At 38.0% G+C, this 20,953-nt stretch overlaps 1 protein-coding gene across 1 annotated transcript in view; it reads left to right on the forward strand.

Annotated features, from left to right (window-relative positions):
* rims1b (regulating synaptic membrane exocytosis 1b) overlaps positions 1 to 20,953 on the forward strand; it is a 75,323-nt gene that overhangs the window by 18,910 nt on the left and 35,460 nt on the right. The window contains exons 3-6 of the mRNA XM_016507220.1: positions 2,264 to 2,275; positions 5,339 to 5,359; positions 13,454 to 13,722; positions 17,618 to 18,492. Coding sequence (XP_016362706.1) covers positions 2,264 to 2,275; positions 5,339 to 5,359; positions 13,454 to 13,722; positions 17,618 to 18,492 — 1,177 coding nt within the window. The remainder of the gene's footprint in view (positions 1 to 2,263; positions 2,276 to 5,338; positions 5,360 to 13,453; positions 13,723 to 17,617; positions 18,493 to 20,953) is intronic.

Genomic DNA, 20,953 nt, shown 5'->3' on the forward strand with positions numbered 1-20,953 from the left:
CCCCCCCCCCCCCCCTCTAGAGTGTCTTACCTGAGAATGGACTCATCTCACTGGGCATGCTGAGGAACAATCTGCCTTAGTTCCGTCCTGCCCAGCTGGGTGAGGTCCCCTACTGTCACATCTAGTCCATTTCAAAGTTTTCAATAAGGAATAATAACAGTGGGGCTCTAAAAGCAGTTTTCTGTATTTACTGTTAATATGACATAAAGCATATTATGGCAGCTCAACCCTATAATTGTGTTTACATTAGGGATGCATAATATATTGGTATCATATTCATGATAACTGTTCTGTAGTGGTGATTTTAAGCTGATATCGAATGCTTAATTGTATCTGCCTATTTTAAGATCTAGGTCATCATCTAGCACTAATTTTTATATGAAAATTCTGTCATTAATTAGTATTAATTAAAGTATTTTTCATGAAACCTGAGATATTCCTGTGCTTCCACTTCTCATACTGTTGACAATATGTGAACATTTAGGTGGAACTGACTTGCAGTGGAGGGACAGAAATCTCTGATTTAATAAAAATATTGTTTATTGTAAAATATCTTTTGTTTTATTTATCATTATATAATTATAAAAACTCTTATGAGTTTGGAACAACATGAGGGTGAGTAATTGATGACAGAATTTAAATTTTTAGTTGAACTATCCTTTTGAAGATATAGAAAAATAATATGCCAAAATTTTTACAAGCATGATAGAGTGATTTGGTGTGCACATATAACATGCGCTTGTACATAAAAATGAGTTAATTTTCATGAAAAAGTACAACAATCTTTATTAATGTTTTTAAAGGCATAGTAAATTCTGTTTCAGACCAGACATGTTAACTTGATTTATAACTCTGAACCTCCTCTGTTATTATGAGGACTTATTTTCTTATTCAAATATTATTTTTCAGAACAAGTTTCAAGGAAAATTAAACATTCCTAAACATAAAAACTCCAAAACATTGTTTTGGCAGCGATGCAGAAGAACCATTTTTAGTTCCCCAAAGAACCTTTCAGTAATCAGTTCTTAAACGAACCATTCTTTTCTTAGTGTGAAGAACATTTTAATTAATAATCTAAAGAACTTTTTCCACTAAAAATAACATTTTGTGGAATAGAAAGATTCCATGTATCTTAAAGGTTCTTCATGGAACCATCAATGGCAATAAAGAACCTTTATTTTAAAAGTGTACATGCTGTGATGCCTAAATGCCCAAATTCACTTAACATAAGTATATATCAGTTACCAGCCATTAAATGAAAATAATTACCCGGAATTTCCATATTGCTGTATTCATAATTCTTAAACTACATTTTACTGTATTTTACTGTATATGTGTGCATTATAAACAGAGATAGATTATCTGTAAGAGTGTATGCCAGAGTTTTTATGTGCTTACCATCATGTCAAGGGTTCCTGCCCCTGCCTTGATCACTCAGACTTGCTTTTATGCTAATCAAAAAGGTCATACCCTCTTAATGGTCAAGATTAAGATTTTCTCCTGAGAATTTTTTTTCTTTACTTCTGATAATTCTCACTGTAAAGATCAATTGGTATAAAATTCCCCTTGCCAGCACCCAGGATCAATCAATACCTTGAAAGGCCAAGGCTGCAGCAGAGCACAGCTGTAGTTCTTGTGTTTCCCTGTTGGGGGCATTACAGAGACAAAGTCATGTACAGACCTCCTAAATCAAACACAATTTGTCTAAGAAATATGATGCACAGGCACAGATTCAGCGAGGCCTCACAGTGTTGAACAAGCATCCTGTGAGGCTGCTTGGACCCCTCATCTGTGTTTTGTGATGCTCTCATTTGGGTATGAGTGGAGAACATGTCTAGAAGTGTCAGTTCTGTTCTCACATTTCATCTCTACCAGAGAGCCATACATGACCATTGCTGGACATGCCTGCTGTTATGTATAGATTAGAAAACAAACCTTTGATCACCCACAGTTCAGCATTACATGTTTTAAACATGATTTAAAATTATAATTATTACAGCATCTTTGATTGCCCTTGTCACTCTCTATGCATATGTCTGTTTTGACGCACAAGAGAAAACTCGGTTGCTTCACTAACACTTTTCCCTCCCACTCTTCCCTCTCCCCATCTCTTTTTTCACACACTCTTTCTTTCCATTTCTCACCATTTATTTTCAATTTTAATTTCACACGTTTTCTCTTCCACCTCCAACCCTCCTCCTTTCCTCCACTACCTCTGTTTGCTTGACTTTCACTCTCTGCTTCCTGGACTGCATGACTCAAGGAGGATAAAGTGGTTAGAGTTTTTCTTTTCTTTTTGCTGTGTGCTCTGCTAATGTGATTTGAGAAAACTGTGTTACGTCTGAATGTGCACAATCACAGGATTGAATGGACTAATTCCATTTCTATTGCTAATATAAGAAGTTGTGTATGTACATGTGTGCGAGAGCGTTATTTGAATCTATTGCAAAACCTTGAGTAAAAAAGCAAGTTAATTTGCTCAAAAATGTTACAATTATAGGAAAAAAAAAAAAAAAAAAACCTGGCAGCTGTGGATGCCAGAAATTCACCATAAAAACACCATGACAATGTTTCAGTTATTGTGGGACGGTATATTGGTGCCTGTATGTTTTACAACTTATAACAGTGATATAATGTTAATATAGCTACTTGAATTATCTTAAAATGTACTGAAAACCACCAAATTAGTAATACAGGTGGTACAATAGAAAGCCTGATGAATCATCATGACTCAGAGTTTGTCATAAGTGGACTATAGACAGTGCACAGGTTTATACACAAAAACAAAACACTAGCAGGATAATACACATAACACTAACAATGCAAAAATGTTAACCTAATAACAGAATATGCAACAAAATATAACATGATGTACAATACTGATAACAAATACAAGAAGAAACAATTTAACTTTTGTGCTGCACTGATTATTTTTTTTTTTTTACCTAATTTGATTTAAAAAAAGAATGGTCTACAGAAAAATTGCTTGTAAATTTCTCATGCTATATTATTATTACCAAATCTGGTCCCTGTCAGACTCTGTTCCGTGTTTTGTGGTTGTGTTCCTCATGTGCCTTCCTTTCCCATGTTTAATTTGTCCCAGGTGTTTCCCATGATGTTTCATTGCTCCCAGGTGTGTCTCGTCATCCCCTCCTCCTGTGTGTATAAATAGTGTTCCCTGTGTGTGCTCCAGCGTCCGGTATTGTTTGTGTCTACAGTGCTACGTGTGATTCCCCGTGAGGATGAATAAATTCCTTGGTTTCTGTACTCTTGGTCTCCTAGTTCCTTGTTCATTGTTCCCGCACCGTAGCAGATCGTGACAGAATACCGGACGAAAAAGTAAGCGGCACCCCCTCTCCCCGTTTTGATTTCCGTTTTTTGAAAGTTTTTGCTTTGTTGTTTTTCCCGTGCGTTCCTCCACGTCCCCAAATGGAGGAACGATTAATGTTTATCGCGTTGGCTCAGGCGAGCCCAGACCCCATCGTCTTTGCAAGGGCGTTCGTGCCGCTCGCCCTCACCAGCTCCCTCGAGGGGGAAACCCTCGCAACGCTGTTCCGGATCGGAATGACATTCCATCATCCCACGAAGCTCCCAGACACCACCGACCTCGACTGGAAGGAGACAGTCATCCGGTGTCTGGAGAGTCTCCGATTCCGATCCGGAACCCCTCCGCCGGTAGTTCGCGAGTCAAGAAATCCGGCCGTTCCCGAATCCAGTCAGCCGGCAGTGAATGTGGCAAGCCGAAAGGACGCTAATGTGACAAGCCCGAAAGACGCTAATGTGGCAAGCCCGAAGGACGTTAATGTGGCAAGCCCGCCATGCATTGATGAAGCCCCAGAGCTCGCTCCGGTGTCGGCTCCAGCCCCAGAGCTCGCTCCCCTGCTCCGCCATGGCCTCCCGAGTCCCCGGCTCCGCCTTGGCCTTGGTCTCCCGAGTGCCCTGCTCCGCCTTGGCCTCCCGAGTCCCCGGCTCCGCCTTGGCCTCCCGAGTCCCCGGCTCCGCCTTGGCCTCCCGAGTCCCCGGCTCCGCCTTGGCCTCCCGAGTCCCCGGCTCCGCCTTGGCCTCCCGAGTCCCCGGCTCCGCCTTGGCCTCCCGAGTCCCCGGCTCCGCCTTGGCCTCCCGAGTCCCCGGCTCCGCCTTGGCCTCCCGAGTCCCCGGCTCCGCCTTGGCCTCCCGAGTCCCCGGCTCCGCCTTGGCCTCCCGAGTCCCCGGCTCCGCCTTGGCCTCCCGAGTCCCCGGCTCCGCCTTGGCCTCCCGAGTCCCCGGCTCCGCCTTGGCCTCCCGAGTCCCCTACCCGGAACGGGTACCGCTCTGGAGGCCCACTGTCCCGTGTCTGTCCTGAGGGACCTCCAGAGTGCCCAACCCCCCCTCCCCATTGGATGTTATATGGCGTGAGGACACGCCTTTTGGAGGGGGGCATTATGTCAGACTCTGTTCCGTGTTTTGTGGTTGTGTTCCTCATGTGCCTTCCTTTCCCATGTTTAATTTGTCCCAGGTGTTTCCCCCCTCTTATGCACATCAGTTTTTGAGTGAACATTGTCAAAATTATCCACAAATAATACTTTTTCCACTCAAAAAGTGAAACTTTTCACTCAAAGTTACATAAACTCAGATTATTGAAGCTAATGATCAATCAGTTACAAAAAGATATACAAGTCAAGTCAAGTCTGCTTTATTGTCAATTCTTCCACATGTACTAAGTACTGTACTAATTGTACTAATTGAAAGAAAACAAATTGATGAAAAGATTTAATCCAAGATTTGATGATTGATATAGCATAATATACTGTAGCAAGAGATGTATAAGCAATTTTTTGTAGGTTGGTCATTTTTGACTGGGAACACCATGTGTAACAAGATGGGAAACCAAAAAAATATTAACTTTGTTTTTTTTGGAAGTCATTATACCCTGTGGGAGCAAAGTCTGTAATTTTTAGTCCAATGTGATAACATTAGTGTCTTCATGAAAAAAGAAAATCCTCAAATGGGTCAAAATCCCTCCTTGGGTCTAAATGACCAAAACACAACATGAGGGTTAAATAAAATATAACCATGTGTGATGTGCCATGCATAGACATCTGGGATGTCCTTTTCAGTAATTCATACTACTTACTTGCAAAAATATAAATTTGATAACATTTTTCGGTATATGGTAGGGTAACGTACAGTTAAGCTATTACAAGGTTTTTATTGTAAAATTTTTACAACTGTTCCAAACATTATTTACAGTGTACTGGCATTGTGTTGTAAAATTCAGTAGATTTTTTTTCTGCTATATTGAGCACAAACAAAATTTGACTAATATTGCGCCCATTATTTGTCTTCTGTTCATGCAAAGTGTCTCATAGGGAAAGACAGGGTAAGACATTCTGAGTATTGTAGATTCTGCATGGGCAACACCAGTTCTTTCCTCATGAGAGCCAGCTAATAGGAAACTAGCATGTGTTGGCTGAACCCCACCCCCCTCCCTTCCTTGTTGCTACCGCCAGGGATGCCGAAGTCGTTGCCACAGCAAGGGGGTTAGGGGAATAGGGTATTTGGATTTGTTGGAATATTGATGTCTCAAAACTGGTTGCTCTTTAGTCAAATGGGTTTAACTTAATCATTATGTAAGCTGCGCTTATATAATTTTCAGCAGTGATGTTCCGGACATGGAATGGATTCCCTTTCACTTAAAGTGCTACCAGTGATGAGAGAATGCTTATCTGTGCATGTTCACTGCACCTGCTTGTGCCCTGGGACTGCAATAGGCATGCCACGGGGTAAAAGTTTAAGGTTTTAGCACGTAATGTTATAGTCGCAATTCACTTTGTTAGTACTGATGAAAGCACTCAGAGAAAAATACTTACCCTGCACTCCAGTGGGCACTTGCGACTTGTGCGTTTTTATGTGTGTGATGTTTCCTGTCAGGTGTCTGTGTTTACTGCTGTGTTTGTGCTTGTTGTCTCTTTCTGAATGACTGGTAACGGTGTTGAGTTTATGCTGCTAAAATACAAATATACTTCCTTTCTTGCTTTTTTAGCATATATATCTCTGAATGTGGTGTGTGGTTGCAACTAATCAATTTGCTAAAGAGCTCAGCTTTCATGTAGGCAGAGTCTTTCCAACAGTAAGCCCAAAGTATGCTTCATTCTGTACTTGTACACTTATCATATATAAAAATGTTTTGCACTCAGCTGTTGCGGTCTCACAAAAAATGAATGATTGATGTAAGCACATTTATAATAAAACAAGCCATTTATACACGTACAACACTGAAAAAAGGTGTAGGATTGACTTCCAAACAATTTTCACTCAGAAAGTTCTAGAAAATATCATAGATAATTACAAAGAAAATTCAATTAACACATGTAATGAAACATGAAATATTAAAGTAGATAGACTGAAATAGTATTTTCTTGTAAAACATACTAACATAATCTGTTTTGTTTACAACTTAGAAAATAATTTTTGTACAGTGTATGCCGAAGATGAAATTTTCATCATGCGCACTGTATACATACCCTAGCATGTACGTGTAAAAAACTAAAGTATACTGTGGGCTTTAACCCATTTTTTATCATCAAGATGTGATTAATCACAGAGCAGATTGGACTTGTACCTGAACTGCATACAGTATGCTAAAATTACTCGCTAGCGGAAATGTTTTGGAAAGCTAATGCAAAGATGATTCACGAGAAACATGCTTGTGGCTCGCTAAAAAGATAGAGAAACAATCTCTTCCTAAAAGACTTTTAGCGCAAAAACTGCTTAGCTTAGCCATTAGCCATGTTGTTAGGGAAAGGAATCAGTTTTATTTACCAGTGCAACACCTCCCTTCTGACCAGCAGCAGGCTAGGGATTCTATTTATCCCTGTTCTGTTTACACGGCGTGCACAAATGCTGATGTGCGCACATGCTATTCCTCCTTTCAGTCCTCCAGTAGTAGAGCTAGCCAAGCAAATGTGAAAGTCCTTTAGGAGTCTGTTCTGTGGATTGATGTGCGGCAGGCCGGCAGCGAGTGCAAGGATGGTATATTTTCTGAAACAGAATAGGGCAATGTAAATATTGGGAATTATGGTTTTCTAAAGATCAAGGAACAATTTGGTTTCTCATGACATGACCCCTTTAAATTAGTACTGACAGCCTAAGCAGCCTGTCACAGGTGTCTGTATGCTTTAATATTAAAATTCCCTTGAGTGCTTCATTGGATCCAAGCTGTGCGTGTGTGTGTTTGTGTGATATATGAGCAAGTTTTCTCTTTGGGGTGTGCAGTGGAGACTGTGTCAGCAGATCTGTCAGTTTTTGAGAGGAAGGCAGTTATTTTTCATAACCCATTTCTTCTGAAGTAGCACAGTTGAGCCCCAGTCCTTTTCCCCAGACCACTGCAGATGCAGTAGACTGCCTAATTCCTCTCTGTCCCACCTGCCTTCACTTCTCTTTAGTATCAAACCTATGTCACTGCTTTTGTTCTTTACAGCTAGTCATATCATTGTATTTACGTATTCATGTTTTTATTTGCTCACTTTTAGGGCTGAGCAACAGAACCAAAAATCTATCTTGGATAAGTTTTAACATCTATCAATAAGTATATACTACTATATATACTACTATATGAAAAGGACTTCATTGAACATTTTTGACTGATGCAAATGAATCACTAAATTCACTTACACAAACACTGATTTACGTAAATGAATTCAAACTTAAAGTTTAAATAAGAGAAGCTATTAAAATATCTCAGTTTGCTCATGCTCACAAATTTTATGTTTTTAATATGTTTTTACTTTTACTATTACTATAATGCAAATTAGACATTGAATTGAATCAAGTTTTGAATTAACTGACACAAACCGTTTGAACTGATTTACAGAAATGAATCAAACTTAACAGTGTTTACATAAGAGAGAACATTAAAATATCTTAACATGCTCATACTTCCAAGTTTTATTAGCCATTTTTGTCTGTTTACTATTTGATATATGTAAGAGGCAGCATAAGGACTTCACTGAATATTTTTGATGGATAATATAATTAATTATTCTTATCAAGAATGTTTTTCTACTGATGTTTAAATAAGAAACACTATTAAAATTAACATGCTCAACTCACAACAACTCACATGTTTTATGAGCCATATTTGTCTATATATAGTTTTACTAATACTTTTAATATAAGAAAAAATAATTTTTTTTATAATTTACTGACTCAAACCTTTTAATTTTTAATTAGAGTTTATGTACATTTAAATAAGAGACTTTTTAAAAATTCCCATAATTGCAAGTTTTATTATAATTTTTTTTTTACTTTTTATTATATGAAAAACCCCACAAAAGGACTTCAGTTAATTTTTGAGGTATAACTGCTATTGAATCAGACTCATCATTGACATAGTTAGTTTGTACTGATTCACACAAATAAATCAAACTTAACTATAGCATAATTTTGTACTACTTTTAAATCACACTTTTAAATTCACTGACATGAACAGTCTGATTTAATAAAACTAAACAACTGTAACATAATGTTACTGTCTTTTAAATAAAAGTACCTAGTTTCTAACTAGTCATTAAGAAATAAAAAGGGCAAATAATTGTGATATTCATGACTCTCTGTACTGGAGACTCACACTGTCCTCTGTACATCTCCTCTCCTTTCACTGATTTGGTTACCATGGAGAACAGTATTCACCAAAGCAGGGGGTGGCTGGCACACTTATGCCTAGAGAACAGTAGAGATTGTATTTACACCCATATAAATGTTAGTGCTGGGCGGTATGACCAAAAATTTATATCACTGTATTTTTCAAAATTATACCGGTTTCACGGTAGGCACTAATAAATGTACACACACGCACACACACATAGCTTTCCTCTTCCGTCTCTCTCATTCCATTTGTGCTGACCTCAGGTCTGCAGTTAAATTAAATTAAACTTGTTTACTGTCTGATGTTTATGGGGTCTTCTGATACTTAGTTACTAGTGATCTCCCTGCACAAGAAAATCCTATTCATGCTATTCAGGAATACAGTGAAACCAATGTTCCTGCCCTCTCTCAGATGTAATCTCTCTCTTTCTCTCTCTGTCTCTCTGTCTCATAACAATGGCCAGGTCTTAGTGGCCTACATTTTGAAATGTTTCCCTTTTCTCTTCAGTTCTCTAGTTGGGAGAGGAGCTCTAGAATCAAGCCTTTGCAAGATGAGAAGCTTTAATGGCTTTAGCTACCCTGGATATTGTTGTGAACTGGCCTTTGGAGAAAAAAAAATGAATCAGAGATGAAAGTGAATCCTCCATTGTGTGTACGGCTCGAATTTGATCTAATTCAAGGATTAAAGCCTTGGATTATTTTACCCATCCTCGACTGCACAAAATTAGTGATGAGTAATCTTGCCATCTAGCCATCTGCGTCTTTTACGAAGCATATTCAAAATTATTAGGTGTTGATTTCCTCAGTTCCTACTCAAACCCATCTAAACATGATCGGCAATACCAGTTTTCACCTATATGTGTGAATTACTTTCTAATTATCAATAAAACCTTGTCGTATTTTTCCATTGAGACAGACTAAAGGTCTGTGGTCCATCTTTTCAAGATCAGTGTTGCAGTGGTAGTTTCCCAGTGGCTCTGAGGGGAAGAGTGCGGGCAGCATTGTCTCGTCACTGGATTGAATAATGGGAAGGGCTAGCAATAGCGCTGTGGGAGTAGCAGGGATTGCTAATCCTTCCTGAGAGTGTTTCTCTGGCTGGCTGACAGCTGTGGGCCTCTGCACATCTGATTTACCTCAGATTACGCTGGAGCTGTGCCAACTGGATCCAATCAGGCCATGATGCTCTCTCGTCCCTTCTCTCTCACTCTCCCTCATATCCATCCCATCCTAGAACAGCCTCTCTCCTCTTTAACATCAGATCAACACCGAAATGCGACGCATTTGTCGGAAAGGTATCTCGCACTGGCGATTCTTAAAAAAAAATTATTCTGGGTGTTCATGGAGTTGAAGGTTGACCCTGTGAGAGGGGATCCATTATCTAGGAGGACGCCACCATGTGAGTAGCATGAAACAGTTAGTTTCATTTGATTCCTGTATGAAATATCAAGCATCTGTCATAACATTGCAGAACTATGAGGCATTTTTAGCTGCATCTGTTGCGAAATATACTGTTTTCGTGCATCATATAAGCTCTTGCTTTCATAACCCATTTGCGACTGATCATCAGGCGCTAAAGATGACTAACGTTACAGGCTTTTCGGGGGATGTCTGCTTTTCCGTTCTCACACCATTCATCCGATCGATAATACATGCAGTGTTGGTTGCAGGGTGTGCATGTGATCTACACAGTTCTGTATCGCACAGACCTTTGGCTTCCTCGTAGAATCACTGAGATCAGTAAAAACAATAAGGTCCTTCTTGACCAAATGTTTCCTGCCGCCAAGACAGCCTTCATGTATTACAATAGGAGTGGATTTACTGTCATTCTAAGGGTGCTTTAAGAGCCTAACTCTAGATCAATAGATTGGACCTCTGTGCTTTTAAAGCTGTGAACTTGTTGTCAAGGCGAGAGCTGTTCATTTGATTTAGCATTCCCGCTAATCATGTCAGATCAGGCCTGTCTAGCTGGCTAGCTAAAAAAAAGAGAGAGTGTAAGAGCGAGGGTGAGAGAAATATGGGTAGAGGAAGTGAAGAAATATGGTGTCGGCGGAGGTATTTTAGGCAGCCTCAGCCATCCATCTCATGAATGAACCATTACAGGGCTCAATAATAGGGCTTCATTGGGGAAAAGGAAAGAGATGGAAGGAAGCAGATTGACAAATATGAGGCTGATGATATAATAACTTGTGCATTTGCAATGCAAAAATCTAGCCAGATGAAGAAAAAGGATGGCTGATTTCTGTTATTTCTTATTCAGAAGATAGTTAACCTCCATTGTAAAAATATACTTTTGATTTAATTTGATTTCTTCTTGTTTATATTTGTTTAGTATTGGTATTCTAGCAGTGGTGTTTAATTAGCATGTGAACAGATGCAAAGTAAAACCATGGTAATGATACCATCTACAGCCATATGTGTCTTTTTGGCTGTTGTGTCACTCCTTGCTCCATATTCTAGCACCTTGTGCTACTGTAGGATCTGTCACGGTGCGTGTGGAGAGATGAAGCGAGGACTCAGGTGCAGGATGAATGGTTCTTTCTTTTAATAATAAAATGAAACAAAAACAACCTAAAACAACCCCGAGGGGGAAAAACAGACAGGCAGGCAGGCTAGGAACTGCACTACATGCAGACATAACACACACAATGAAAAACGACAGATCAGCACAGGATTACAGACACCAGGAGAATAAATGGGAAACCAAACGAGGAGGCTAATGAGGGAGACACAGGTGGAGCAACTTAAACAATAATGAGGTAACAAGATGGGCGAGGTCAGACAATAGACAGGAGAGAGCACATGGTACCAAACAAACACAAGCCATGTGCTCACAGAAAGACAGTGTCATCTGGTGGCCATCCTGGGCACACCAGCTGAAGACTGTGACAGGAGCATTGCAGTTTTGGAAACATTTTACAATAAGGTTCAATTTATTGTTTCTGATTTATGTTACTTCCTATTCAAAAATACACACATGCAATGAAAATTATTCAAATCCTGATATATTGTTATATTGTTCAAATGTAAGCTTTTCTAAAGGTTCTTTTCTGAGTTTTTTATTGCATCTATAACCGTTTAGTAGCATATTAAAAGTGATAATGTTGAGTTATAGGATTTATTTATTCATTCATTTATTTTGTAATGTCAAACTTATTCAACATTGCTGTTTATAAATCACTTATTTCTGTGGTATGGTACAAAGTTGTGTTAAAACACAATTTAGTATTTGGAAACTCTATAACAAAACTGAATTAGCTTAAGTTGTAAGATACATAAACGCCATGCATTTGCTAAAGTTGAGTAGCAAATATGGCCAAGTCAAAAGAGCTCTCATAAAAGCTATAGAGAAGAAACAGTTTGTTACATGAGAAAGTCTATGGACTGAAAGACACTAAAAGTTTCTAGAGACAAAGTTGGCAGCTTTATTCATTTAAAATGTGTTGTACCAGAAAACCTTTGAGGGCATTGAATAAAAAGCATACAATCATCATGGGGACTAAAATGCTTGATCAGAGCAACTGAGAAAACCCCTCAATTTACTGCCAAAGACTTGCAAGATGATCTGATGATATATTGGTGAGTATTAGTTTACTCACCAAACCCATAAGACTTTTGTTCATCTTCGAAACATAAATTGAGATATTTTTATTGAAACCTGACAGATTTCTGTTTGTCCACTGAAAGTCCACAGTGTTATGTTTTCAGAAGAGACACAATTGTTTTATATGATGAATATGTTTAATTTAGGCCTTCAACTGAGCAATGCACATCAAATATGGTAAATGTAAGGAGAAACATGCTTGCTTGCAGTATGAAAACCTGTGAAGTTAGTTATCTTGTGTCATGCAAGCATGTAAAATGTTTCGCAAGAACCAATGAGGTTTGTTCTTATACGTCAAGCAAATATGGTTGCCATATTTAATGAGCTATGTGCGTTGCTCAATACTTTTTAATGTGTAAAAGTTTTGGTAGCATGGACTTTCAGTGGATACAAAAAATGAGAGAATATTAAAAATATCTCTTCAGTCGTGTCCCAAAAATGAACAGAAGTCTTATGTTATGAATCTGAAATGACATGATGACAGTTTTTTTTTCTTGATTCTCTTCATTTGTGCTCTTAGTAGACCTCCAGTTATTAAATTGCACAGTCTTTCAGGTCATTAAAGATGCCATAAATTCAGAGCTTTCAAGCTTTTTAGCTTTCAGATTATGTTTGTTAGTAAATATCTTTTCATCCCAACTTCCTGTTTCAATAAGAACTAAGTTGAAAACTGTGCTTTTCAATCTATGTATGGGGTTTTTAGGTACCATCAGCTTTCAAGGCTTGCACTGTGATCTACAACCTTTGAATGACTTTTCAAAATATAGCTGCCAACAGCAATTAGTGCAATCCAGCAGGTGTAGGAAACTGTGAAGGAGTAGATTGACTGACTTGAAAATAGCCTCTTTTGTACCTTATAGAACTTGATTTAGAGTGGTTGACTTGATTATGTAATATTGTAGCTCATATTTATACCTGCTCAACATTGTCAGTTCATATTCCTTGCCTATTGCTCAGAGAAATTGCTAGATTAAAATTATATTAGCTAAATATAGTTAACAAATGTACAGTGTTTGATAGTGTGTGGATGCACTGTATTGTATGCATTTTATGTTTATATATGTCTGTCTGTCTCTCTGTCTTATTTTAAATGTATTTTTTTAAATACTGTAAAAGAATGTAATTCGAGTATTCTGAATACCAATATATTAGCGATTCTGTAATCGTGATCATTTACAATGATCATCAATCTCTGCCTGCCTTAAACACTTGTATTTGTCTATGCAGGTGATGTGGGTATGTAACCTGTGCAGGAAACAACAGGAAATCCTAACTAAATCAGGAGAATGGTTTTCATCAGGGCCTGGGGGGAGGCCTCTTAGTGTGGGCGCTCCCCTCAGTGTCCCTGAGTTGGAGAAGGACAGGAAGTTGCGCTCCAGATCACAGGCTCCAGTTGCTAACGACACTCTGCCACACAGAGCTGGTGCTGGTGACCCCACCAAGGGAGCAGATACGATGCTCGCTTCACGCTCCCGCAGTGAACCACCACGAGACAAGTAGGCCAAAAAACATTACACAATTTATACAAATGCCAGTCCTAAGCTATATTTCTCAAAGCCTGCAAAGTATGCAATGCAGAGGTGCATATTTATGGGTGGCAACTGAAATAAGGTTTTGTATATTGTGTCAACTAAGGATGGGTCATAAAGGTTGTCTTGTTACCTTTTGGGTGAGATCAACTAGGATATATTTTTTTATTTATTTTGTATTGCTGCAGGGTAAAACCACAATAAAATGACCATCCCTGCAGCCTTACATGATTCACATCTGATTTGTATCCATATTCCACTTTACAGTAAGGTTCAATTTCTTAATATTGGTTAGGTGTCATGAACTAACAATGGACAATTTCATTTTTAATTCACATACACTAATTGTACATTTTTACCATTTTAAAGTGTATAAATTAAAGTTAAATTTCACTCCAAAATGAAAATTCTGTCATCATTTACTCACCCTTGTGTCATTCCAAACCTCTTTGAGTTTTGTTTATCTTTGGAACACAATTGAAGATTTAACCGACATAATTGCTTTATATGATTAATATATTTAATTAAGGCTTTTACTAACATTTAAACGCTGGTCATCAACGTGGACATCAGACACATCAAATACAATAAACAAACCGTTCTTGCTTGACGCACAAGAAGCTCAAACATGTTTGCATGACACAACAGCAACCCCCAAAATGCTTGTCGAGCAAGCACATTTGAGCTTCTTTATAGATTTATACAGATTACTTTTACAATAATGTGTAGTTTATGAAGAATGCATGGTTGTGTGAACTTTTAATGAATGGCCAAAAATAGCTAATTTCAAAGAGCAAATAATATCTACATTTATATTTAATTGTATTATGAACAAATATGAATTAACAATGAACAATAGTATATTTATTAAGATTAGCTCAGAATTATAAATGCTTCAAAATGTGTTATATTGTCAATTGTTGCGGTTTGTTGTTAATTCATACCGAATGCATTAACTAATGTGGTCCCACTTTATATTAGGTGGCCTTAAAGGGATAGTTCACCCAAAAATGAAATTCTGTCATTAATTACTCACCCTCATGTCGTTTCAAACCCGTAAGACCTTTGTTCATCTTCGGAACACAAATTAAGATATTTTTGATGGAATCTGAGAGCTGTCTGACCCTGCATAGACAGCAATACAACTGAAATGTTCCCAAGTCCAGAGACATAGCAAGGAGATCGGTAAAATAATCCATGTGACATCAGGGGTTCAACCGTCATTTTACGAAGCTACGAGAATACTTTTTGTGCGCAAAAGAAAAAAATATAACAACTTTATTCAACAATTTGTCTCCTCCGCATCACCATGTAGCACCATTTTAGAGAGTATCTTGGACGTAAACAGCGTATGCTGTTCTGTGTCAGCTGCGCCACACCGGATCTGTTTCCTACGTTGTTGTGATTTGATCTGAATGAAAACTGCGTTTCTGTGTGGAGCAGCAGACACAGAACAGCATACATTGTTTACGTCCAGCCAGGGCCGGAGTGGGACTCATTTTCAGCCTTGGAGTTTCATGCCTTAGACTGGCCCACTTATTTATCTTATTTTATTTTTTTACTGGCCTTTTTAAGTGCTATTATCCATTTTTCATCTATTATTTTTTGCTCGCATATCTCCAACTTTTTTTTTTTTTAAACAAGGTGCCGCTGTCAGGGAAGTCAAAAGATAATTACGTCATCATTAGGGTTGCCAATTAACTTCAGAAATGGAAAATAAGGGAAAATTGAGATTCTTTATCTTTTATTCTTTAAGAAAATAGTGTTTATTCTTGTATTCTTGTAGAAAATAAGTGTTTGTTCTTTAAAAAAAATAAGGGACAGAATAAGGGACGCTCCAAATATTTGTACTGTACCATAATGTATGTCTGCCTGCAGTCAAATAGTTCTCAGAAATAATCACAATTGTTTTGCTTAACCTATTTATGTGCAATTATTCTAAAAATAATTGTAATGTCATACAAAAAATGTCATCGGCCTGAGTAAATTGTACCTATATAGAATTGTGACTTCACAAGTGTAGTAAGTTAGGAGTTGAAAATACTGTGAAATTACTAATGGCATGAAATTTGAAAGCGTAACAACTGAAGGTCTATGAAATGTCAATGGCATTTAAAGTTTTGAACTAAAAAATCATTGCAACCATATAGCCTTTGAATGAATGAAAATGCATATTTTTCAGTTAAAGAAAACTTAAGAGTGTGGGCTGCTTCTGGTGCTTGGATTTGTAGCCTACTTCAATAATGAGGTCCAAGAATACGCTAGAAGTTATTTTTTTTAAATGTATTTTTTTCTCTCTCTCTATTTAACTGCATTACAATGAAAGACGTCTTCCCTCAGGTAGATTGAATGTTGGGCTCATGATCAAAAGTAGTTTTAACAGCTTTCTTATTAAGTGATGAGCAGAGAGATGAATAGATTCCGCTTGGTCTTAAAGCCTATCTCAAACGGCTACTTCACAAATAAAACAATGATTTACACAAAAAGAATGATTAATTATCAATTGAGAATTTGTTATTGATATGGTCTGGCGAAAATAATAATATGGGCTGTGAGAAAATTATAAATAAAAAGAGTGTGGCTGCTATGAGTGCAGGCAGTCTAGGGAATCCTCCCGGTGCTCCCGATTAGCCAATCCGACCTGCGTCCAGCTGATACTCTCCAAAATGGCCAAAATGGCGCTACAGGGAGGAGACGAATTGTTGAATAAAGTCGTTTTTTTTTTCTTCTTTTGCGCACAAAAAGTATTCTCGTAGCTTCGTAAAATTACGGTTGAACCCCTGATGTCACATGGATTATTTTACAGATCTCCTTGCTACGTCTCTGGACTTGGGAACATTTCAGTTGTATTGCTGTCTATGTGAGGGGCAGACAGCTCTCAGATTCCATCAAAAATATCTTAATTTGTGTTCCGAAGATGAACGAAGGTCTTACGGGTTTGAAACGACATGAGGGTGAGTAATTAATGACAGAATTTTCATTTTTGGGTGAACTAACCCTTTAACTACTATGTACTTGCATCAAAAAATACAGCGTACTTATTGAGTTCATATTGTATTGCAAAACACTTTTACTGCTATTGAGGTGGGATACGGGTAAGGTTAGGTTAGGTTTGGTGGTACGAGTATGTTTAAGGGTGGATTAAGATGTCAGAGATGGGTCAACAGTGTAATTATGAATGTAATTACAGAAATTAATTACAGATGTAATTGCATGCAGGTATTTTTAAAATATAAGTACAACATGTATGTACTCAATATGTGCATTCTACCAAATTGTTAATTTAAATGTAAGTACATACTAGTTAAGGCCACCTAATATTAAGTGGGACAACTAATGTTAGTTGATTGGACCTTATTGCCATGTTTCAAGATGGCATGTCAGATTCTTAGTAGTTCCAGGGTTATGTGAAGCAATCCAAATTGTAGAGGGCTTTGTTAAGACCAAATAGTCGGCTAGTCATTGGGTTCCCAGAACTGAATTTTCAAAATAGGCCTATGTGGTGTTACATATCCCTACTGTCAACATACAATTTGTTCTATTTTAAGCTGGACATGTCAACAAAATCTGTTTATCCTGACCTGTTTTCAACTGGCAAAATGTGGACTGCAGCTCCTGCCTTATAATCTCTTTATAAGATGACGTCTGTTGCTTGTCTTCCTATCAGATGCATATTCAACTAAATCCTTTTTGGATTTGAATCCCCACAATTTAAAACACAGGGGTTAACAGGTGTTGTGCTATTTATTATAAATAACTGCTATTGTAGCAGTTGTGAATGCAAACTGGATGCAGCACTTGGAAATTCCAAATGCTATACAGTATCTCAAAGTCTTTCCCACTTCTGTCTGCTGAATAATAGGAAGAGACCAGTGTCCCTGCACGAGCAGAATGGAAAGGTGATGGGACGTGGAGAGAGAAGGCGAGGCCCAGGCCGGTTGTCATCACAGGCCTCTGAAGACCGAGCTCCAGGTGAGAAGCGTGACAGCAGACGATTGGAGAAAGGCCACTCGCAGGAATATCCCGAAGATGAGCCCACCCATCCCGAGCGGCGAAGGAGACAGGAAGAGGAAGAGCGAGAGCGTCAAAGACGAGAAGAAGAGTATCAGACTCGGTACCGCAGTGACCCGAACCTCGCACGCTACCCTGTCAAACCGCAAAAGGAGGAACAGGAAATGCGTATGCATGCCAAAGTGTCCAAAATGCGTCAGGAGCGTCATCACAGTGACCTAGCCATCAACGAAGTTGGATTAATGCAAGATGGGGGTGAGGCGGCTGGAAATCGCATGAGCAGGCAACGAGTGGCTAACAACGAAGACCGCAAAGCCCTTATAGAAAACCATCGAGTTTATTCTGTTGACAGGACCGTGGGGGTTGGCATTGGGGGACAAGGATCCCTCGCTAAACAGGGCCATGGTGGCCCTCAAGTGGGCCCTACTGGGCCCCCAGACCTCAGGGACGGACAGGACTGGGGCCCAAAGGGGCATCTGGAACCTGGGTCCGCAGCTTTCCTGCACAGGGCTAAGCGGGAAAAGGCTGCAGAAATCATGCGTAAAGATTCTTCTCTTAGCTCGGACCAATCTGAGTCGTTACGGCCACCGCCACCTAGAGCCTATAGACCCAAACGAGGCCTCAACAAAAGGCAGATGTCCATCAGTAGCTCGGAAGAAGAGGGCGGCTCCACGCCTGAATACACCAGCTGTGAGGACGTGGAGATCGAAAGTGTTAGTGAAAAAGGTAGGTGATCTTTATGTAGCTAATTTTATTGTCAAATAGCCACAAATTCACTAAACACTCTTATTTAAATACACAATGCAGCGGTAAATGTGGTGATAAGTTAAAATTTTTATTTTAAATTGAATATTTTTTAGTGATCATGGCAGCAGTAAGTGTACACAGATTGATGGTGTGGGACACTGGGCCATGGGCACTGACACTATTTTATTACACAAGGTTATTAAAGTAGCAGGTGTTTTAAACTAAAATGAAAAACTGTCTTTGATTATGAAAGTTGATTTTCTTGATTTTCTTAAATGTAATACTGAAAACAAATGAACAGTGCAGTTAACTAATTCTATATTAGTCCAAATAAAGTGTATACACTGCCATTCAAAATTTTGTGGACAGTAAGATTTTTTTTTTTTTTTGAAAGAACTGATACTTTTATTCACCAAGAATTCATTATATTGGTCAAAACTGAAGACAATTATAATGTTACAAAATTTCTAGTCTATATTTCTATTCTATCACCTCCACAAAAATATGAAGCAGCACAACTGTTTTCAACACTGATAATAATCAGAAATGTTTCTTGAGCAGCAAATCGGCATACCAGAATGATTTCTGAAGGATCATGTGACACTGAAGACTGCTGTAATGATGCTGAAAATTCAGCTTTGATAACAGTAATTAATTACATTTTAATATACATTCAGCTAGAAAACAGTTCTTTTAAATTGCAATAATATATAACAATATCAGTTTTACTGTATTTTTGATCAAATAAATGCAGCCTTAGTTGAGCTGAAGAGGTTTATTTCAAAATCATTAAAAAATCTTGCATCACAGGAATTTTTTCAGTTTTCAGAACAGTTCTTTTAAATTACAAAAATGTTTCACAGTACCGTTGTTTTTACTATATTTTTGATCAAATGAATGCAGCCTTGGTTGAGCTGAAGAGATTTCTTTCAAACACATTCAAAAAATCATATAGACACACACACAAAACAGATTCACTATTTCTCAAAGTGCCTTAAAACACAGAGAAAATGCAAATCAGGAATAATTCAACAGTAAAACTGCTACCCCACACTTTTAATCTTAAAAGTGCAACTTTCACTTGTTCGGCTTCGATGAATGCAAATAATTAACATCTTAAACAGCTCTGTTTTGCATTTAGTGTGAAATGCATGGTCAGCTAGGGTGATGTGAATGTATGTGTGTGCATGGACACTTTCACTGCAGCTTTGATCAGTTCCAGTCAGCTCCCAATGTTATAATCATATATATATATATATATATATATATATTGTTCTCAAAGTTTATAACTGTTCCTTCTGCATAATTCTCACATCAAAGCCATAAATAGCATCATGTTACATACGTCATTGAAGCTGTTCAACCATGATGATCAGTCCTGAGTCTGAGGTCTGTGAAACAAACCCTGCTGATTCATGCAGTGAAGCTCCATTTGTTTATTTGGAACATTTTTAGGGCACCAGATTTGGGAATTAGGTCAGCAGCTCTCTCACATAAAACCGCTGAGTGACTGACTGGCTGGCTTTCGTCAGTCCTGGGATGCAGCATGTTCCATTTGGGGACTTTTTCATATTCATCCTTGGGTAACCCATTCCAGCTCTGAGCATGATTACGCTTTGGCTCTTTCCATTACTCTCAGCTGCAGGTCACAGAATTGTGAAAGTCCCTGGCATTATGCGTTTGTATTTAATCAAGCTCCAATTTTGTCAAATTATTTAAAAATTGTGAAAATGCTATTTATCTGTGTGTGTTTAGGATCCAGAAAAGCTTGCTCTGAAATTAGTCTTTGGAAGACAAAGTTTGACATTTTATTCCAAAATTCACTGTAATTTTCAACCCGGAATGCTTTCAAACACAGTACATAATTTGAGACTTAAATGATATTGTAAATGTTTGTGTTTTAAAAGAGTTTATGTTGAAGTTGACATAACTTCTCTCTATCACCCCCGTCACCTCCTTTATCCTGTCCTAAAAATGCAAAAGACAGTGATTGCACCAACACTGGAGATGAGATAAAATAGAATCCAAATATTTTGATTGAATTTATTGATTTGATGCCAATATTGGGCTGCTGGTTATTTATCCTGAAAAAGTTATTTAATTTAACATTGGTTTTATCTTTCCTTGGTAACAAGAATGAACACGAATCTTGACATATTGTTTGTGATTGTTGTTGTGCAGGGGTATTTATTAAAATTGAGTAGGATTTAGGATTTATACTTACAAAAATGTTAACATAATTTTAAATAATTGTTGAACTCAATATTCAATGTTTTACTATATTAGCTTTTAAGAGAAATTTCTTAAAGTTTTGCCAGTTTTCATAACGTATAGAGTGTATTCATTTATATGATAAATATAATGATTTAGGAAACTTGACGAGGTAGAATAGACCCTTCACATGAGTTGACATTCTCTTAATATGTGGTTACATGAAAGT

This window comes from Sinocyclocheilus anshuiensis, unplaced genomic scaffold, assembly GCF_001515605.1.
Source record: "Sinocyclocheilus anshuiensis isolate Anshui unplaced genomic scaffold, SAMN03320099.WGS_v1.1 scaffold1448, whole genome shotgun sequence".
Classification (NCBI taxonomy): Eukaryota; Metazoa; Chordata; class Actinopteri; order Cypriniformes; family Cyprinidae; genus Sinocyclocheilus; species Sinocyclocheilus anshuiensis.